The 21,763-nt window shown below is 42.2% G+C and overlaps 1 protein-coding gene across 3 annotated transcripts in view; it reads left to right on the forward strand.

Annotated features, from left to right (window-relative positions):
- Nucleotides 1–21,763, forward strand: part of PASK (PAS domain containing serine/threonine kinase) — a 62,985-nt gene that overhangs the window by 36,033 nt on the left and 5,189 nt on the right. For all 3 annotated transcript variants that reach the window (XM_074297967.1, XM_074297968.1, XM_074297969.1), the window contains 6 exons: nt 2,082–2,208; nt 3,599–4,221; nt 18,263–18,435; nt 18,807–18,974; nt 19,915–20,040; nt 20,130–20,264. In XM_074297967.1, the coding sequence (XP_074154068.1) occupies nt 2,082–2,208; nt 3,599–4,221; nt 18,263–18,435; nt 18,807–18,974; nt 19,915–20,040; nt 20,130–20,264 (1,352 nt within the window). The remainder of the gene's footprint in view (nt 1–2,081; nt 2,209–3,598; nt 4,222–18,262; nt 18,436–18,806; nt 18,975–19,914; nt 20,041–20,129; nt 20,265–21,763) is intronic.

Genomic DNA, 21,763 nt, shown 5'->3' on the forward strand with positions numbered 1-21,763 from the left:
GCTCTGAAGCTTTCAGTTAAGCTTTTCTTAACGGTTGTTAAAATTTTTCCTACTGTCATTTTAATCAAAGGGTTAGCTAGTGGATGTCCCTGTTGATGGAGAAGACTCAGAACTGCATCAATTACTGCCACTAGGGGGAGTTGATTTGAGTCTGAATCATCAACAATTAACTTAAGCATATACAATATTTCTAAATCAAAAGCTCCTTTGGGCCGCAAGGAGGTTGTATTTTGGCTGTCACTACAGACCATATCGTTCTAGAAAGTTTAACCAGGCCAGAGTTCTCATATTGGGAGTAGATTTCGCTAGGGATCATTTAGCTTCTAGAACCTACAGATGGTTGTACCGACCAGAATGACCATAACCAAACCAGGGTTATTAGAACCTGAGGAGTGTTATAACGACCGCTGACTGTTCAAGGTACAATTGAGGTGTCAGGTGGATATCCTACGTGACCTTTTGAAATTTATATCCGACCAGACTCCTCAGGAATTTAAACAGGAAGGGTAGCCAAGACAGGATGCTAAATATAATACATGCCTACTAAGCCAGGCAGGGCTCTTGCTTATTTGCCTCTAGGGTTTGGAGTTGTAGATTCAGCCAAAAAGGCTTCCTCTTAAATCATTAAGACCCTCCACCAAACCTGTGCTTTTGAGACCTGAAGCACGGCACCAATGCTCATCAGGATGTCAGTATGATCTCTGGAGCTTAAGGGTTTACATCTAATACATTATTTAAGCACAAGAGACAGACAATTAGACAATATAGACCAATATTTGAAACACCTGTTCCTGTGATTTCCTGGATAGGACTGTGACTTTACCAGGCAGTTTATCTTTCTTACCCATAATTCACTCCTAGGTAAAACTTAACTTGTGTATGCTGAAGGGCTTAATGGGTTGGACCTAGCCTGGCCTATCTCGGTTGCCAAGAATTTTGAAAAATTGTCCTGGAGGCAGCTTACTGGGCACTGGTACCATTCACCAATCAATGGTGCAGAGCTAGGAGAGTCAACTCGAGTTTGATTTTGTTCAGAGCACAACTTTCATCATATGACAGTCAGTCAGAGAGCGCTGAGCTGCAGCTTTAGCAACGTGACATAGAATCTGAATACATAAGCAGCATGGGTACAGAGGGATTTCCCAGAGCAGAAGACAGAGATTTCTATTTTGGGAAACAATAGAAGGAGGACATAAGGATGCTTGCATCAGGAAGGTCAGAGAGCTTCGGTTTATGTTTTAAGTTTGATTTTACCCACATGCTTCAATCCAACAGTGTCAGGAAGTTGGAGGCTCACCCCGCTTTGTATGGCAGCCTTTCAGATATGGGATGATGGTGATTGTGTTTTAAGTCATTTCTTTAGGCTGAAGAGTGCCAGTCCTTTCTAATGGTGGTCATTTAAGAAGTACCTACCATGTTCCAGGCATGGTACTGAGCACTGGGGATACAAATGTGAAAAATTTAGTCCCCGCCCTCAAGGATCTTACCGTCTAGTAGGGGAAGACAACAGAAAAGGAAGCTGAAAAGTGGGGTGGAAGGGAAGTTATGATTGGCCTGAGGGAGTTTAGTCCAAAGGCGTATAGCTTGTGGGCCGCCCAGGAGCCCATGTGAAGAATGGAGGCTTTGGGAGGTGTTCTTTAGCTTTCTCGTCAGAAGATCAGAGGGTATTGAGAGAGCCCCAAAGCTGGGTACAGCCTGGCAGGATAATGAGCTTATTTGGGGCATAATGCTTAGGTACGGTTCAGAGAGTTTGGCTGGATAGGAAATGATCTATGTCGGCTTTTTGGTTATTATTCTTTGGACACTGTCTTGTCCATTTTGAAATGGAATCTTTTTTCCCTTTTTCCAAGCCTCACACGTAAACACAGTTGACACTGCATTTCTTTCAGTGGAGGCTTATATTCTTTTCAAGATCATTATTAATCCTGCTCACAAATATAAAAAAAAAGAAGACTGAGATCAAGCTATCTCTTTGAGTTGCTGAAAACGAGGAAGCATTTGTTCTGTGCTGAGTTGCTAGGAAAGAATAATGTTCCTTTTATTTTTTCTTTATCCTTGTGTGACTATCTTGCATTCTGCAGATGAACTTGAGCAAATTATGGAGGATCAGGAATTAGCAGGATCCTCAAGACGCCCCAGTAAGAATATAAGCTTCATTGATGAGAAGACCGCATTACCTCTTATTACATCGCCTGCAAAAACACCAAGGTAAGCTACGTGAAAAATTTAACCTTGCCGCTCTGCCAAGAGCAAAAGAATTCTCCCATGGTGTGTTCTCAGGAAAAGAGTAGAATATTGGCGCTGAAAAGAACTCGGAGATCATTTGGTCCAGCTGCCCCCTTTTAGAGATGGAGAAGCTGTAACTTATCAATGTGACGTCAGTGGTCCAGGAGGTCTCTGAGCCCGAGGGCCCTCTCCATGACTGGGGGAAGGAGGTCTCTTCTTAAGTCCTGCAGCTGTGTGCTCCCCTGGGACAGACGGGGTTTTCAGTTTCTTGTTCCTTGCAAATATCTATGCGTGTAGGGGTATGTTTACCGGCACAGGTACACGTGTGTACATATACAGATATGCCTATGCATATATTAACAGTAGTTTCAGGAAACTCAAAGTTATGAACAAGCTTCTACAAAATTCTGTTAGAAGAACAAGTTGGTGGGAATTTTCAGATAGATTTAGCTACAGATGGAGGCATGAGTAATGAAAGGATTTACCCAGTGCCCTAAAAAGCCAATTCCTACTTGAGAACCACTTCTCATGCTCTTTAGATTGCATTGTCCCTATTCACGCCCCCCAGAATTAGATCTCTGACACACTGGGACATTGGTCTCCATAAGTATCCTCATAGAGCTGTGAGATTTGAATTCATTTAGCATTTACTAGAGCCCTTGTTTATGTAGGGCATCCTGAATGAGCTTTTAGGCATTTTAGATCAATGAGGTGGAAGGTATAAGCCCCCACCTCTCCGCCCTTGGTGACCCAGGAGGCCATCAGATGGTAGGCAAATGGAATTTGTGGAAAAGATTTAAATACAGGCCCGTGTTTTAAGGGGAGTGTGGGTGACATTGTGACTCCATGCTCTGTGGTTGCACTTGGAGTAAGTGGTGCATATTGTAAACCTCTCTGTCAGTTATCTACTGCAGAGCCTTTCCCTGTGGAAGGAGAAGACTCTGCCTTCCTGAAGGCTTTGCTGTCCCGTTGCCAGCCCAAGCTGTACAGAGTAGGGGAGGGCTGGGTGCCAACCTCCGGGAACCTCCGCAGATGAAGCTATGGAGGAGATAGGGACTGCGTCCAGGAGGGAGCCCTCACATGGGTGATGTCATGGCTGATATCTTACTGGATTCTTACATTTCGTGCTTTGAGAAAGTTCTAATAAATAAATATAAGAAAATTAAATATAATGTTAATTAAATATAATTAAATAATAAATTAAATTAAATAATAAAATTAAATATTAAAAAATTAATATGAGTGAGATTTCAGCAGAGGCAATCTGTTTATTAATTTCTAGCATAGCTGAGATAGTAGATAGCATAATATTTATTTTTTTTTTTTCTTGTTGGTTGTGATGTAACTATGTAATCCATGTTATTATTCTCAGTAAGGGTAGAGGCACTATGAGAAAGAAACGGGCCACGAATCTTGGAGCTACTCAGGAAGAACCTGCAGAGAAGGGGAAGGCGCAAGGTCAAAAAATCCCACCTGGCATCTTAAAAAAGGAACAAACTGACGCATCTAAAGAGTCTACAAAACAGTTGCCACAACGGAGCACCTCTGTTTTGTCAGGAAAATCCACTTCTCAAGTAAAGATCTCAGGAAAAACTGATGGAGCACGTTCTTTGCCTGCTACTGCTTCAAAAGAAAGTAACTTCTCAACGACCTCAGTTATTCGAGAAGTCACAAATGATGACTTACTCTCCTTTGGCTTTGTTAGTAAAACTTACTTCCCTGAGATTTTAGAGCCCCAAATGTCATCTTCATTCAATATGAAGGGGCAGAAGTTGGGTGCCTTAGAGGTCAGCCAGATAGAATCAGTTCCAGAAGACACTTTTTTGACCATTAGCCTTCCAAATTACGGTATGGAGCCCTCCGAAGAGTCATTGGAAATGGAAGCTCAAGCAACCTCCACCCCGGTGAAAAAGGCATCTAGTGTTAACCTTCAAATGGAGATCCTCGAAGGCACTTACACTGGATACTGTAATCACAAAGATGGGGGCAACCTCCGTAAGTACATCAAAAAGGTATCTGAGAGATGGGGGAAGTTTTTGCTTGGGTTGTATTAATTCTTCAGTTTTACTGCTATAAGCAGCTTTAAGTCACTTCACATTTCGGTTTGCCACCTTAACGTAACTAGAATTTGGGAATTTGTTAATTTATTATAATTTCTTTCAGTTTTTTTTTTTAATCTTTCTAGTAATTTTGGTGAAAAGAGTTCACTAATGTATGTCTGATTTCTGTGTACCTTTGTAAAATGTATGCTTTTGAAGTACGTTTTAAGTATAAGGCTTAAATCTAATAAGTTTATACTTTGTTGTCTCCAATGTGAAGATCTCACTGCCCAAGGGACCTTTGATGCTTAAAGAGCTGTTCTACATATTACCCCTCAACTTTTCCTTCAATATTTTATGTTTCTGAGTCTTCCCAATGGGTTTTCTTTGAATTCCCAAACAAGCTTGTGTCTTAATTCTTAAATTGGGATCCCTTTAGTACTTTCCTCTTGTCATAATACTTCTGTATTCTTTTTTCTCTCAAGAAATTTTGAGGATACATCAAGGAAATTTCAAAAGCAAATCTGAATTTTAACAAGGCATTTCCCAATAGTGAACAAGATGGCTAAATGTAGGCTGCATTATAGAACATTTAGGTAGATTTATAGCTTCTTGACTGATTATTTCTAAAGAATGTTGACCTACTAACGTTCCCTGAGTCTTGCTATTTACCTGGATACTGTATTTTGTAGTGCTTAAAAGCTTTTCTGACCTCTGTAAAGGCAGTACATAAAAGAATTTGTACTCGGAGTGCTGGATTTGAGAAGGGGGCATTTTGAAGAGGTATTATGAGGGTAGAAATGACAGGATTCAGCCTCTGTTTATGAGTGACTGGGTGGGATGGGAAAGAGTGGGGAATCGAGGGTAATAACTTAATTTGTAGATCGGGGGACTGGGAAGATGGTGGTACCCTCAACACTAATTGGGAAGTTAGGAAGAGGACAGTTTTTTTTGGAGGGGAAAGATCATGAATTCAGTTTTGGATATAGTGGGTTTAAGCTATCTGTGGGACATCTAATTCAAGATGTCTAGTAGATAGTTGGAGATGTGAACCTGGAGGTGAGCAGAAAGGTTAGTGCTGGATAGGGCTGAGAACTGTTGGCACAGAGATCCTAAGTCAATAGGAATTGATGATTTTGCCAAATCATCCTCAAGGATACTTTGAGGGAGCCATTTGTTTGGGTTTGGGCAGATGCTAAGTCCGAAGGGTGATTCGGTAGCAGAAAAGGCTAATAGAGTCTTGGGGTGCCCAGCTTCCAAGAATAAAGAGGTGAGAGTCGTGGGGTGTACAGGACTGTGGCCCCATTGCCAGCCTTCTTAGCCTAAGTTAAAGCATTTCAGAGGCCACCTAGGGGGTTCGTTAGCCTTCAAGGGAGAGCTTGGGGGTAGGAACAAAGCTGTCAATGGAGGACGGAGACCAGGATTTAAACTGTGGCAACAAGGGGTTCACAGTCACTGGCACGGGGAGGGCAGGAGAGGGTGGCAATGGAAAGAATGCTTGTTGCCATCATTGTCTGCAAGGGTTCTGCCTCTGCTGGAGTTGTCTCAGGATGTCAGGCGGTTCTAAGTGGCTGGAAGGGCTGGGCTTGTTTTGTGGAGTACCTGGGGCACATTGGAAGGCACAGGGAAGGCAGGCCCTGTGGAATTGTCCAGATACGGTAAGACGTGAGCCAAAGCCACGCTTTCTGGACAGTGGTCTTTTTGGCAAGCTATTTTGCAGTTTTTCTAGTATTGGGGAGTTTCTACATTGGGCAATGACTGAGAAAATACAACAGCCAACTATAATTGTATTTCTTTTTCTTTTTCTTTTTTTTTTTATTTTAATTTTTGTACAGCTAAAAACATGCAGTGTATTTAGCGAACCTAACCCTTGTGGATCTAGTAGAGACTGTTGTTCTCTGGCAGAAAAGAATCAGTAAAAAGGTGCTTTTTTTTTTTTTTTTTTCTTTTCTTTGCTCTTTCTTTCCGTCATTTCCTCCCTTCTGTTCCTCAAGGGAAGCCATTTTTTAAAAAAGTTTTTGTGTGTATACATACATAACACACACACACACACACACACACACACACACACACACTCTCACATTTATTATTCTGAACTTTGCCAACACTAAGTAAATGAGCACTTTGCCACCCACTTTAGAGTAGAAAGGATATTCATTGTAAAATGAGACTATGGGTCTTTATCATGTTGAGTTTGCTTCAGAGTTTCCTCCTCTGTTCATCATGGGAGACGCTTATCCAGTGCTGGATTGCTGGAGCTCCTCTGAATTCCCTTTCTCACTGGATCTCTCTTCTTCCTTCTCTCTCTTCTCCCCACCCTACTGACTCCTTTAACACCCCTCCCTTGGCTTTGGTCCCTCTCATCTGTTATCCTCTCTTGCTCTCTTTCCCCACGAGAGGGTTTTTCTTCTCTGGGCCCTGCTTCTTGCCCATCGGTTCCCCTCCCCATAGTCGTGTTCCCTTTCCTCATAGTCAGGGAGATTATTCTCCTGCTCATACCAAAGTGTCAAGCTTCCCTCGCCCTGGTCCGACCAGAGTCTGCCTACCCACCTCCTTGCAGCCCTCCGGTTATGAACTCCTCAACACACTGAACCAAAAGGACTCTGGAAAGCTTTTTCAGACTTTCAAGAAGCTGATGAGTGCCTCTGGATCTGTGGGAGGTCCAGAGCAGATTCTTCTTGGAACCTCTTGGGGCCTCCGGCCCGACATGAACTCTCTGTGGAATCAAGTCCTCTCCTACCTGAGCAGGGAAGATGAGAAGTGCCAGCCTCTTAGGCCCCATTCCTCCCCCCACAGTACACCAGTGTTGGAAGCTGTAACACCTGCTGCTTTAGAGGTGCTTTTCCAATGGAGGGTCCTGACGGCCCGCTGATGAGTGGGAGAGTGGTCTCTGCCTGGAGGGGCGGCTTGAGGTCCCGGAAGCAGACAAGCTAGACTTGGGTGGGTCTCAAAGAACAAATGGTGGGGCAGTGGATAGAACACCAGGAAGATCTGACTGGGCTTGGACACTTAAGACTCCTAGTTGTATGACCCTGGGCAAGTCACTTAACCCCAATTATCTCAGCAAAAAAAAAAAAACAAAAAACAAAAAATCAACGGCCAAATGGCCTTTTGTTTCTCAAGGATGAAGTTCTTCGCAGGGGTGCTTGGGATAATAGAGTGGGAGCCTTCGCCACGTTTCCTCTTGTTGGTTATTCCATCTTTTGAAGTATTAAATGGTCATAAATAAAAAAAAAAAATATTGTGTTGTGACACAGCAGAAATTTCCCAAGGGGGGAAAATGCCTGGAAATCCTTCCTGCAAAGTTTATTCTCCCTAAAGTAGCTCCTTTATGGGTTTTTAAAATTCTCGTACGATTTTCCAATTGGAGTCAGGGATGCTTGGGCCAGAGTTCCCCCCGCAGCCAGCAAATGCTCTTGAGAGTTAACAGAAAGGTTTGAGTGTCAGAGCGGACCCCAGCCCTGCCTTTGTCCTCAGTGATGGAGAAGAGTTTGTGCTTGAGGCGTCACCCTGGGCTGCTGCCAGGAACCAGGAGCTATTGGGAAAGATGCAGCAAAATATTTAAAAGGGTAGCAGAAGTGAGGTAATGGGCCCCTGGGCTTTCCAGCCAGCTCATCTGTTTCTGCTCCTGATTTACATGGTTGCTCTCGCCTCCTTTGGCTCTGCTCATCATCTCATTCAGTTCTATTGGATGGCTTTGAATGCTTGATGTCCATAATTCCTTACAGCGTAGTGGCATTCTCTCATTTCCTATACCACAATTTGTCCAGTCTTCCCCCTGTTTTGGGCACATCTCTCCTTATTTCATAGAATACTGCTTTGAGCATGTTTAAATAGAAGCTACTTTCTTTTCATGCATAACTTTGCTGGGACATAATGCCAGTCATGGAACCCTCTAGGTCAGAGGCTTTAAAAATGTAGTACTGTTTTATTTCCTAATCCCCCAGGGAGAGCGGGGTGACGGCTCTCCCTTCTTTGCCTAAGTAGAAAAGTAGCCACCCTTCCTGGAGCTGAGACCAGCACTGCTTGGTATGGAAGCTTCCAGGTATTTCCTAACTGCATGAGTTGCCCCTTCATAAGCAGCTTGGCCGCCCTCCGCTCCCAGGTGCTCCCCTTAGGGACATTTAGCCCTTCTGTGGCTTCTCCACAGTTACAACTACAAGGTCTGCTCCCACACTTGGCTCCCAGCACCAGCTGGGTCTTCCCACAGTGAGCTATCTGATCTTGCCCTATCTTTGCTAGAATAATAATTGTGAAATGTCATTTTGAAGAGTTCCGGCAGAGCCCCAGTTATTGACATCCTCCTTTGTAGTCAAGGAACAATTTGGGAAGTCACATCCCTGCCATGACTAGAAGGAACGCCTGCTCGCTGTCACTTGGAGGCTGAGCAGACTTGTCTTAGTCACCCAACCCGATGGGTCGGGGGTGTTGCCAAGAGTCCCACAGTGAAGCTTCTTTATGGTGTACAGTCTCATGGGAGTCGGAAGAAGTTGAATGGAAGACAGTCTCCCAGTATCGTCATGGCCTCTGCAAACCTTGGGTTATGGCCTTTGGTTTGTCCAACCTGCACAGCTTTTCAGAGGTTCCTGAACTCGATATTTCAGTTCTTGATGGATCAAGGGAGATGGTGTCCTAGAACCATGACAGGTTCACTTATTTCCAGGATCCCGCCCTGGTTGGACCCTCAATGGGCCTGAGCCCACATCAAGAGCCGTAGAGAGTACTGACTACTACCTGAGTTCTAGAAATTCCAATTTGATGAGACGATGAAAGAAGGGGACACAATAATCAGCCAGTGAAGAGTCCTGTTTTTTGTTGTTGTTGTTGTTGTTGAGGCCTTCCTACTGTAGGGGATCTCTGCATAAAAAGAAACCTCACAGAAATACCTCTCTTCATTGACCTCTCAGTTACACTCCGAGAATGTGCAGGGGACACTTGATCCCGAGAGGTCCAGCTGTGACCTTCAGAATTCTCTGCCTCCCTCTGATCTCCCCAGAGAAGGTGGATTCTGGCTCACTGTTGAGGCCGTGTATGTGAAGGCTTCACAGAATGGACCCCTCCCTCTCCAGTTGATTCCTGCAGAAAAGAGCTCCATGAGACGAGAGCCCCCTCTCAGACATGAAGGGATCATGGCGGCCTGTTGCCCCTGACCTTGAGAACCAGGGCTGTAACTTCATCTACCTCCCATGGTGGATCAGTTGGGCATCTTTGAATACCAAGCTCAGCTTTGCCATCCCCTCTTTCCACCGAGAGCCAATTTGGCGACATGGGAAAAGCTCAATCTTTAAGGATGAGAATCTAAGGTTGAATCCTACCTAGAAATGTGAGAACCTGGGTAAGTGCATGATTTCTCCTGGGCTTCTGTTCATACCTGTGGATAATTTTGCCACTTGATCCATTAAACATTACTTTGTACTTTGTTCTACATTTTCCACGTTACAGATGCTGTAATCTGTAGATTTGTAGATTGTGTTTAACAATCAATATATGAACCATTGGTGAATTTGACAGGTCCTCAACTGGTTTTGGTCAATCTGATCTACAAATGTAACATGAACTGTCACTACCAAGGACAAAGTGTCGTAGCTCTTAGCCTAAAGGAAACAGCTTTTATGGCTTCTCTTCCCTCTCTTCACATCCGTTTATTTTGCTTGGCAGGGCTAAAGGGGCAGTGTTGCGCCCAGTTTGCCTGTGGACAGCCTGGATCTGTTCAAAGCCCCCTGCCTAGTATCCTTTCGGTGCTGGTGGCCACAAATGAGATGGTGTTTTCCAGGATATGCGGGCATGTTGTTGGCCCAGACCTTTGTGGAGGGCTTGTTCTCCCACTTGCTGACTCCACTTTCATCTCTGGATGGTCATGCTTGGCTGGGCTTTGTCACAAATCTGCCTCAGTTAATGGGGTATATGATGGTTACAGGTGGACAAGCTGGCAGATGGTTTGTTTCCTGCCTTGTGCTGGATCTTCAACTATAGCCAGGGTCATCTGCTTGTTCCTGAAGCTCCTTGACTCTATATGCCTTTTCTCCCATATCACATCCAGTTGGTCCCCAATTAATTTCCCATTTTTAGAATAAGGCATTTGTGACCTTCTCTTTTAACTTTTAATTATCACTTTTAACTAATGGAGGAAAAAAATGAATCAACTAATGTATGACTTAAACTCTTTTTGAAAATAGTATTTTAATTTTCCAAACACATGCAAAGATGGTTTGCAACATTCACTCTTGAAAAACTGTGTGTTCCTAATTTTTCTCCTTCTCTTCCTCCCTCTCTCCATCCCAAGATAGCAAGCAATCTGATATAGATTAAACATGTGCAGTTCTTCCAGAAGTATTTCCATATTCATGCTGTACAAGAAAAATTAGATCAAAAGAGAAAAACCAGAACCAACAACAAAATGAAGGTGAAAATACTATGTTTTGATCCACTTTCAGTCTCTGTAGTCCTCTCTCTGGATGCAGATGGCTCTCTCCATCCCAATTCTACTGGAGTTCTTGAATCACCTCATTATTGAAAAGAGCCACGTCCATCAGAATTGATCCTCATGTAACTTGCAGTTGCCGTGTATAATGATCTCCTGGTTCTACTCACTTTACTTTGCATCAGTTCCTGTAGTTCTCTCCAAGCCTTTCTGAAACCATCCTGCTGCTCATTTCTTCTAGAACAATAATATTCCATGACCTTTGTATACCACAGCTTGTTCAGCCATTCTCCCACTACTGGGCATCCACTCACTTTCCAGTTTTTTGCCACTACAGAAAGAGCTGTCACAAAACACTTTTGCACATGTGGGTCTCTCCCTTTTTAAAGATCTCTTTGGGATCCAGGCTCAGCAGTAACACTGCTGGATCAAAAAGTATGTACAGTTTGATATCTTTTTGAGCATAGTTCCAGATTGCTCTCCAGAATGGTTGGATCCATTCACAGCTCCACCAACAATGCATTAGTGTCCCAGTTTTCCCATATCCCCTCCAACATTCATCTTTATCTTTTCCTAGCATCTTAGCCAATCTGAGATGTGTGTGGTGGTTAGTAAAGATTTTTAAAGGATATTAGAATTTAGTTTTTAACGATTAGTGACTTAGTTGAAGATCAACAGGGAGCTCTGGGGGATTGAAGAGACAAAAAGATTCTCCTGTCCACTTCCCTTACTATTTAATAGTGACTACTTCCCAAATGAATCCTTTTGTGACAAACCAGTAGCTCTCTTGGAGAAATGAAGACACAAATCATATATTTGAAGTCATTTTGGAGTCACAAATGACTGGTCCATAGTTCTTGAGACTAAAAGCATGACTTAGATTTTAGGTGGGACCCTGGACAGTGTACTGGCCGCAGTCGGAAAGATTTGAGTTCAAATGCAGCTTCAAACGCTTTCTAGCTGTAGGTCCTGGGCAGATTGCTTCTAACTGCTTCAGTTTCCTCAACTGTAAAATGAAGACAATAATAGCGCCTCTCAGAGTTGTAGGATCAAATAAGGTAACATTTCTAAGGAAATGCTGGCTATTCTAGTGGTCCAGCACAGGGAGAAGCTGTACACCAGCGTAAGAAAATGTGCGCCAGCATAGAGAGTCTAAGCCAGTGTAATGGGTCCCAGGCCCAACGTAGAGCATCCCTGTTCCGTGTCATATATTCAGGAAATACCCAGAAGGGACCTGCCCTTGGGACAGTATCTTAAAGGGAAGAACAGTTGCAGGCTGTTCAGGAGCAAGAAGCAGCTACATAAATTGGGCTTCAGGAGCTGAGCGGTATCTGCAGGAGAATTAGCAAAGCAGGAATCCTCAACCAAAGGGACGCCCATGACCAGCAAGGCTTGGAAAAGGGAGCACTCACTATCCTGGGAAAGCAATAGCAGGACCAGCTTAGACATTTTCTTTAGAAGTATGCAGAACTTGGTCCTGACATAAAGTGTAAAGTCAGGAAATAGGTTGGAAGATGGTAGCCAAAAAGAGGAATTCATTATAAAAATTTTATTCTGATTTCTGGTGACAAAGATGCTCCAGACCAGACCTCCAAAAAAAGAGACTCCAAAACATTTACAAGCAAAGCCTCAAAGAAAAACACACCTTCGGCACAAATTCAAATAGAATTTCTAAAAGAGATGAAACAAGAATTTTTTAAAAATCAAAAAAAGTTTTTTTTTTACAAGTGAAATAACAATTCTAGAGGGAAAAAAAGGAAAAACAAATGAGAGCCAGGGAAGAAAGAATTGGAAAAAATTAACAGCTTGTCTCGATATACAAAACTTTGAGGAATAAACTGCCTGGAGATTAAAATGAATAAAATAGATGCCAAAAATTTCATGAAGTAACAAGGACTTAAGAGTCAAGATACTGAAAAATGAAACTTTTTTTTTTTTTAAATGGAGGTTATTTTTTAGCAAAAACAACTGATCTAGAAAGGAGATTAAAGAGGATTACCTGAATGCTCTGACTTAAAAAAAGAGCCTAGAAAACCTATTAAAAAATCGTAAAAGAAAACTACATAGTCTTCTTTGAACCAGAGTACAAAGTAAAAATAGAAATAAGCCACTAGTCATTTTCTGAAGAAACCCTCAAATGAAAACTCCTAGGAACATTATTGCTAAATACAGAGATTCTAGGCCAAAGAAAGCTAGAAAGAATTTAAGCATTGAAGAATCATACTCCGGATCGATCCGTTAATCAATAAGCAGTTATTAAATACTTACTATGTGCCAGATGCTAAAGATACAAAGGCAAAAGGCAGTCTTGACTCAAGGAATGCAGTCTAAGAGATTCATCATGAAAACAAGTAGGTACAAAGAGGCTATTTAGTAGTCATGAAGAAGGAGAAGGCAAAGGGGCTGACAGCCAAGAATAACTTGCCCAGGAAGCCTAGGATTCTACAGGGGACCGGGCTTTTAATGAAATCGAGGACTTCAGGCCTCCTTGAGGAGAAGACCCAAGCGCTGGAGAAGTTTGGACATTCAAACACAGGAGCCAAGAGAGACATAAGGTAAACGCAGATAACAAGGATAAGCTGCTTACATTCTGTTATGGGGAGATAATAGGAGTCCTCTCTAAACCCTCTCCTCCGTCAGGGGAAATAGAGAGCGAGTCTAATGAGATAAAAGGGCTCTCATGATGGATGATCTTAGAAGAATAGACGGGGAAGGCATAGAGGAATTACCAGGGCAGGCAAGGAGGAAGAAGATTAGGGAAAATTCTCTCCCATTATTAGCATGGCACCAGTACAAGTATATGCAAACAAGGAGGGGTTGGTAGGGAATGGCGTTCCCTCCCTCCCTTCCTTCTTTCTTTCCTTTTCCTTTTCCTTTTCCTTTTCCTTTTCCTTTCCCTTTTCCTTTCCTTTCCTTTCCTTTCCTTTCCTTTCCCTTTCCTTTCCCTTTCCTTTCCTTTCCTTTCCTTTCCTTTCCTTTCCTTTCCTTTCCTTTCCTTTCCTTTCCTTTCCTTTCCCTTTCCCTTTCCCTTTCCCTTTCCCTTTCCCTTTCCCTTTCCCTTTCCCTTTCCCTTTCCCTTTCCCTTTCCCTTTTCCTTTTCCTTTTCCTTTTCCTTTCCTTTCCTTCCTGTCTCTCTCTCTCTCTCTCTTCACCCCCCCCTTTTCCCCTCTCTCTCACACATATACAAAACTAGGTACAGAAATAAGTCTAGGGAATTAGGAGAGAAAAAAGGAGAATAAGAGATTAAAGGAGAGATTAAGCAAAACAAGGAAAGTCAAAAATATTTGTAGCTCTTAGGAGGCAAAGAACTGGAACTCAGAGAGCTTTCATTTGGGGAATGGTTGAACCAAGTTACGGTATCTACTTAAAATTTTTAATAATAGCTTTTAATTTTCCACATTAACCCCTGTGAAACCCTGTGTTCTAAGTTTTTCTCCCTTCCTTCCTCTCATCCCCTCCCCTAGACAACAAGTAATCCAATATAGGTTAAATATGGGCAATTCTTCTAATTTCTATATTTCTACATTTATTTGGGCTGCATGAGAAAAGTCAGATCGAAAAGGAAAAAAATGAGAAAAAGAAAAAAGTGTAGTGGACAATTTCATATTATAATCATTATTTAACTGTGAGAGAGGTGACATTTTGGGGGAGGTTTGGTGACTTCACCAAAAGTCTGAGCTGAAGAAAAAAAGGCGTCTTTTAAAGTTTTAAAATTTTTTTTACTTAATAACATTTCATTTTTTTCAATTACTTGTAAATCTAATATTCATCATTCATATTTGTAAGATTTTGAGTTCCAAATTTTTTTTCCTCCTTTTTTTTTTATTGCCACCTCAAGACAGCAAGCAATCTGATGTTATATATACACAATCATTTTAAGTCATTTCCAAATGAGTCATGTTGTGAAAGAAAATCAAAACAGAAGAGAAAATCTATGAGAAAAAAAATAAAAAAATGAAAATAATATTTCCATTGGCATTCAGTCTCCATAGTTCTTTTTCTGGATGTGGATAGCATTATTCTGTCCCAGGCTTGTTGCAGTTGTCTTGGGTCACTGTGTTACTGAGACAAGCTAATAGTTGCTGTATAGCTATAGTCACAGTCGATCGTCACATAATCTTGCTATTACTGTGTACAGTATTCTCGGTTCTGCTCACCTCCTTTAGCATCAGTTCCTGTAAATCTTTCCAGGCTTTTCTAAAATTATCTTGTTCATCATTTCTTATAGAACAACAGTATTTCATTACATTCAAATATATAACTTATTCATCCATTCCCCAATTAATGGGCATCTACTCATTTTCAAATTCTTTATCATAGAAGGACTGTTACAAACATTTTTGCACATGTGGGATCTTTTCCCTTCTTTGCGATTTCCTTGGGTTACCGACCCAGCAGTGACACTCCTGGGTCAAAGGGTACGCAGAGTTTTATAGTTTATATAGGGAGAGTTCCAGATTGCTCTCCGGATGACTAGATCAGTTGACAACTCCACCAACAATGCATTAGTGTCCCAGTTTTCCCATATCCTCTCCAACATTATATATCATCTTAGCAAATCTGATAAGTATAAGGTGTTACCTTAGGATGTTTTAATTTGTATTTCTCTAATCAGTAGTAAATTAGGGCATTTTAAAATATAATGATAGATGACAATTTCTTCATCTGAAAATTATTGATATCTTTTGACCTTTTATCAATTGGGGAATGACTTGTATTCTTATAAATTTGATTCAATTATCTATACATTTTTAAAATGAGGCCTTTATCAGAAACACTACAAATTGTTTCCCAGCTTTCTGTTTCTCTTTCAATTTTGGCTGCACTGCTTTTATTTTTGCAAAACCTTTGTAATTTAATGTAATCAAAATAATCTATTTTGTGGTTCATAGTGTTCTTTATTTCTTGTTTGGTCAAAAATTCCTCCAAATATCTGATAGGCAAACCATCTCTTGCTCTCCTAATTTGCTTATACTATTATATTATTGTCCTTTATGTCCAAATCATGAGTTTATTTTGACCCTTATCTTGGGATAATGTCTGTACCTAGTTTTTGCCATACTATGTTCCAGTTTTCCCAGCAATTTTTGTCAAATAGTTCTTATCCCAGAAGCTGGAGTCTTTGGGTTTATCAGACAGTAGATAACTAGTCATTATCTATTGTCTTGTGTACCTAACCTTTCCCATTGATCTACCACTATTTCTTAGCCACCACCAAATGGTTTTGATGACCACTGCTTTATAATACACTTTTAGGTCTGGTACTACTAGGCCACGTTCCTTTGTGTTTTTTTTTTTCCCCCCATTAATTCCGTTGATATTCCTGATCTTTTGTTTTTCCAGATAAATTTTGTTATTTTTTTCTAGCTCTATAAAATAAAATTTGTTTGGCAATTTGATTGGTACAGCACTGAATAAGAAGATTAATCTCAGTAGAATTGTTGTGTTTTTATACTAGTTTGACCTATCTGTGAGCAGTTGATATTTTTCCAATTATTTAAATATGACTTTATGTGTGAAAAGTGTTTTGTAATTATGTTCATAGAGTTCCTGACTTTGTTTTGGCAGGTATATTTTATATTTTATTTTATATTATCTACTATTATTTTAAATGGGATTTCTCTATCTCTTGCTGCTGGACTTTGTTGATAATATATAGAAATACCGATGATTTCTGTGATTTATTTTATATCCTTCAGTTCTGCTAAAGCTGTTGATTGTTTCTTGTAGTTTTGAGTTGATTCTCTAGAATTCTCCTAGTATACTGTCATCATCTGCAAAGAGTGATGGTTTTTTACCCTCATTACCTTCTCTAATTTGAAAAAAGACTTCTTTCGGGCAGACTTTTGAGAAGTAGGTGTCCCCCAGGGTCTGGCTCTCTCCTCTTTTCACTGTAGACCATTTCACTCAGTGGTCTCTCATACTCTCATGGATTCACATAGTCATTTCTGCCTCCAGGTTCTCTGAACACTACTCATAACTTCTCTGCTCAGCTCCAGTTTTGTGTCTCTAGCTGCCATGTGGACATCTCAAATTGGATGTTTCTTAGTCATCTTAAACCCGAACTATCCAAAACGGAACTCATCCCTTTCTCCAAAAGTCCTTCCCACCACTCCCTTTTCCCTGTCACTGTGGGAGGTCACTCCTGTCTCCCTAGCCCTCTCCTGCCCTCGAAGATCCAAGTGGTTGCCAGAGTCCGTCTCTTACCCATGGTCCCTTTGTTCTTCTGACTGCCACTGGTGGCCTATTCCCATGGCCTTGCCGGTGGGTCTGACCAAGTCACCCTTTTCCTCCTCTTTCTCAGTAAAACTAGGTGCTCCCTGTCAGCCAGGTAGCAAATCTGTGAGCCACTTTTCCAGCCTTTTTTTTTTTTTTTTTTTAATTAATTTTATAATTATGGAGCAGCTAGGTGGCGCAGTGGATAGAGCACCAGCCCTGAATTCAGGAGGATCTGAGTTCAAATATGGTCTCAAGACACTTAACACTTCCTAGCTGTGTGACCCTGGGCAAGTCACTTAACCCTAGTCTCGGGGGGGGGGGGGATTTATAATTATAACATTTTTTGACAGTACATATGCATGGGTAATTTTTTACAACATTATCCCTTGTACTTCCTTCTGTTCCGAATTTTCTCCTCCTTCCCTCCACCCCCTCCCCTGGATGGCAGGCATTCCCATACATATTAAATATCTTATAGTATATCCTAGGTACAATATACATGTGCAGAACTGAATTTTTTTGTTGTTGTTGTTGCAAAGGAAGAATTGGATTCGGAAGGTAAAAATAACCTGGGGAGAAAAACAAAAATGCTCACAGTTTACACTCATTTCCCAGTGTTCCTTCTCTAGGTGTAGCTGATTCTCTCCATCATTGATCAATTTTTTCCAGCCTTCTTAATATTTTAGTTCCTTTTCTAGTCCAGTGACAGCGGCTCTCTTCCTGTACCTAGAACAGCATGCTCCACTTCCAGATTCTGGGCATTTTCCCTGGCTCTCCGTCCCCCAGGCCTGAAATGCTCGCTCTCCTCATCTCCGCCTCCTGGCTTCCCTGATTTCCTTCAAGTCCCAGCTCAAATTCCCCCTTCTCCTTTAGGTTTTTCCCAACCCACTGTAATTTTATTATTTATTATTGATTTCTAGTTTGTCCTGTCTATATCTTGTTTGAAAACAGTGTTTGCATGTGGTTTCCTCCATTAGATTGTGAGCTCCTTGAGAGCAGGAACTGACTTGCAATTTTTGGTGCCCCCAGTGTGGAGGGCAGTGTCTGGCACAGAGGAGGGGCTTGATAAATATCTGACTGATCAGCTGACATCTCCTCCCTTGCTGACCTGATCCCCAGGCCACAACAGTCCTCTCCTTGATCAGCCTGGTGTCCGTGCTGTAGATGTCCACTGCTGATGTGACGGCACTGGTGCTTCCTGGCCCCATTGAAACCCAGCCATTTTTGTGCTGTTCCACATCTTCCTTCCTGTCCTTCCTTACTCCGTCTCTGAAGCCTCCTTGGAGAGCGTCATAAAGTGGATAATAAAAAAAACCTCACTCTTCAAAAATATCCTCATTTCCCCCTCCTCCTTTAGGTATACATTATGAAATAAAGCACGTGGAGTTAAATAATGCAGATTTGTTTTGCTGTTGGGTGGTGAAAGACTTCTTCCAAAACCATCACTCGGCAGGAAGGGTCCAGTATTTATTTTCCAACTTGGGTGCTTCAGCTCACTCCTTACCCGATTCCAAGAACACCACTGAAGAAGTAGGTATCTGAAGTCCTCCTGGGCCAGTCCTTGACCTTCCAGAGCCTGGGCCAAACGATCTCTTTGGGGCCTTCGAATGACCTAATACTAGCCATCTTTTGGTCTGTCACTAACAGTATTATATTTTGGGCTAATAATACTCTTTTCCTTTTTTGAATGGGAGGAAGTAAGAAAGACTTTGTTGATTCTTTCAGTCTGCTTTGGGGCTGAGAGATTGGATTCTCCTCTCTGGAGCCTGGCTAGCTCCACAGCTTCAGATGCTGCCAGGAGCATTCGGCGCCCCTTTTGTGGCCTGGGCAGGGCTGGGCTGGGTCATTTCTTGTCCACTTTACCATCTGGCCTCTGAGGTCTCTGTTTTGTTCTGTTCCAGGTGCAAAAACCAAAAGACTATTTGGATGAATCTTCCCTGGTTAAAGACTTAGAGATTTTGAGGGCTTATGAGGGAGAATATGGAAACCGTTACATCACCCAAAGGCCCATTGGCAGTGGCGCCTTTGGCTTTGTTTGGATTGCTAAGAATAAGCAAAGTGAGAAGGAGGTAAAGATCCTTTTGGTGGGTGTGGAGCAGCCTCTCAGCCTGGTGCCCCTCCTAGTGACTTTTACTACCTACAGACTTGCTTTTTTATGTCCTTTGATGGTGGTCTGCCAGTATGGGATGGGCGAGCTTTGGGGAAGTTTTTAATGTCACTTATTTGCGTGGATATTTTAGAGAGTGCAAAGATACACCTGGGACTTCTTCTCTGTATTGGAATAGGCCTGAGGAGTTCAAACCAAGAAATGCTTAGAAAATGGCCAATAACATAAGACTGAAAAGGGGGTTCTGAGCACAGTCAGGAATGAGATATGGGCCTCTTGTAGCAGAAATCCCCCTTTCGTCTGTTGGGGTAATAGATTCTCCGTGAGCTGATTGTACACCTCTGGAATGGGCTCATACACCTCTGCTTTTCTGCAGCGAGCTTTCTAGTTCCTATTTGGGTCATTTAGCTGAAAAAATAATTTAGCACTTATCCCAGGCTCAGATGTGGCCAAGTCAGGTAAGATTAGCACCTGATTTGTTTAGGATTAAATGGCTTGAAAAACTTAAATGAAAAAGCTTTAAGAGTGTTTTGTATACATAATAGGATTAATATGTTTTAAATAGGGATGATATATTTTTTTCCCTAGAGAAACAAGTGGGGGAGGGTGTAGAAATCTAAGTGACCTCTGGCCTCTGGTATCTCATCTTCTCTGATTTTATGTACAGATTCATGTGTTACATGTACATTGTATATGTTTATATGTACATATACACACTTGCACATAGACATAAATAGTCAGTGAGATAGCACAGAGCACTGGGCCTGGAGTCACAGAACTCGTATTAAGTTTGGCTGCTTACTTATGCTATTGGAAACAGTCTTTGGAACAGCAGGGTTAAAGGTAGAGGGAAGTACTTGATAGATTTTTTTTTTTTTTTTTGCCCTCTGCTTTTGGCCTAGGTTGTGGTAAAGTTTATTAGGAAGGAGAAGGTGTTGGAGGATTGTTGGGTGGTCGATCCAGAATTGGGAAAAGTAACTCAAGAGATCGCCATTCTCTGGCGGATGCGACATCCCAACATCATTAAGGTATGTTCACCTGCTTTTTTGGTCTTCACTCAATTGTTTGAAAGGGAAAGATGAGCAAGAGTCAGAATGATCGCTCTCTCTCCTTCCAGGTGTTAGACGTGTTTGAAAATGAAGGGTTTTTCCAGCTTGTGATGGAGAAACATGGGTCTGGGATGGATCTCTTCACCTTCATTGACAGCCACCCCAGTATGGACGAGGCCCTGGCAAGCTACATCTTCAGACAAGTGAGAACTGGCCTGAACGAGTCAGGGAGGGGTCGTGTGTCTGTAGCGGGGGGGCTGTATGTCACTGAGAAAGTGCAGGCCTCCTGAGGGTTGTGGACGCCATGAGGGAGAGAGGGGATGGCTTCTCATCCATTAGCAAGTGTCTTATATTCATCTGTGAGAGAGGCAGAACTAGGAGCTCTAGCCTCCCAAAGGTTAGATGATCTCGTTTAGGGACAAGATTAAGTTAGACAATCAATTGGAAAAACAATGGATTTCATCCTTGAATGCACAGTAAGTAATTTTTAGCGATTGGGAATTCTGTATGTGCACGTGCACACACACATATACAGGACACGTACATCTGGGTATATACTCACCTGCACATATACACATACACCTACACTTATATGTATGTGTACAGACACAAATATGTAACTTCTTGTCTCTGCTCAAGGCCCTTGCTCCCTGCCACAGAAGGTGCAAGTTCTAGCAGGTTCTGAAGTGCGTGTGATCCCACTGGATCATCAGACAAGCAAGCACAGATCTTAGTGCAGGCCCTTTGCAAAGAGAATAGAGAGCAGGGCTGTGACACGGGCAGTCCCGAGTTGGAGATTAATTCCCCGGTGGAGTGTGCAGGGCACAGCCACCCTAGGAGCTAAGCCGTGCAGATCTCCGGAATCTGTGGGGGAAGCAGGAGAACCACCACGATGGTCTCTGTCTCTCCCAGTCCAAGGGCTTGTGCTCCAGCCTCCAGCCACTACAAATGTGGGAGATAGAATGAATGTCTCTCCTTGTCTCCAAGAGTTTGAGCTCCCGTCTCCAGTCCTCTGTCTTCTCCGAGTCTGTCTCTGAGGCCTTTCGAGTCTGTCTCTGAGCCCCTCTCTGGTTGAATTTGTCCCAGTTTATATGCAGTATACTGAATATAAACCGATGTCACTAGGGAACCATTATTTGTTGTAAGATCAATTCAATCATGCTGAACTAGAGAACTATTAATCACCATGCTAAATTAGATAACCATCGTCTCATCAATTCCACTGGCTTAACACCTTGTAAAAATCCTTGTTTCAAGTACAGAGTTCTGGCCCATAACAAGAACTGTCTTTTGGACCCATTCCTCTTCACCTTAGGTGGGACAGGTTTAGGCTTGGTGTGAACCTTTACAGAGAGTGGAAAAGAGTGAAGAGGTGTCTTTCCTAGGAGGTCTTTACAGAAAGGCAGAGAACCAGATGCTGGGCAGCTTGGAGGGGATTCTTGTTGGGGTACAAGTCAGAATGGATGGTTTAGGAGGTCCATCAAACTCGAAGCTATTGGGTACTTGGCTAAGTTGTGGCAACATGACCAAGCATATTTATTGAGCTTTGCCAGAAGACATGGAAGAAAACATGGCTTCATCTTGTGTTAAGAAAGTGAGGGGCCCTTGATCCTCTCAGGGAAGGTGTGGGATCTTCAAGAGAGAACCTTTGTATGCTAAAATCCTCCTTCCCCACACGGTGCACATGATGACAGGTGACCAA

The sequence above is a fragment of the Sminthopsis crassicaudata genome, chromosome 3, assembly GCF_048593235.1.
Source record: "Sminthopsis crassicaudata isolate SCR6 chromosome 3, ASM4859323v1, whole genome shotgun sequence".
Lineage (NCBI taxonomy): Eukaryota > Metazoa > Chordata > Mammalia > Dasyuromorphia > Dasyuridae > Sminthopsis > Sminthopsis crassicaudata.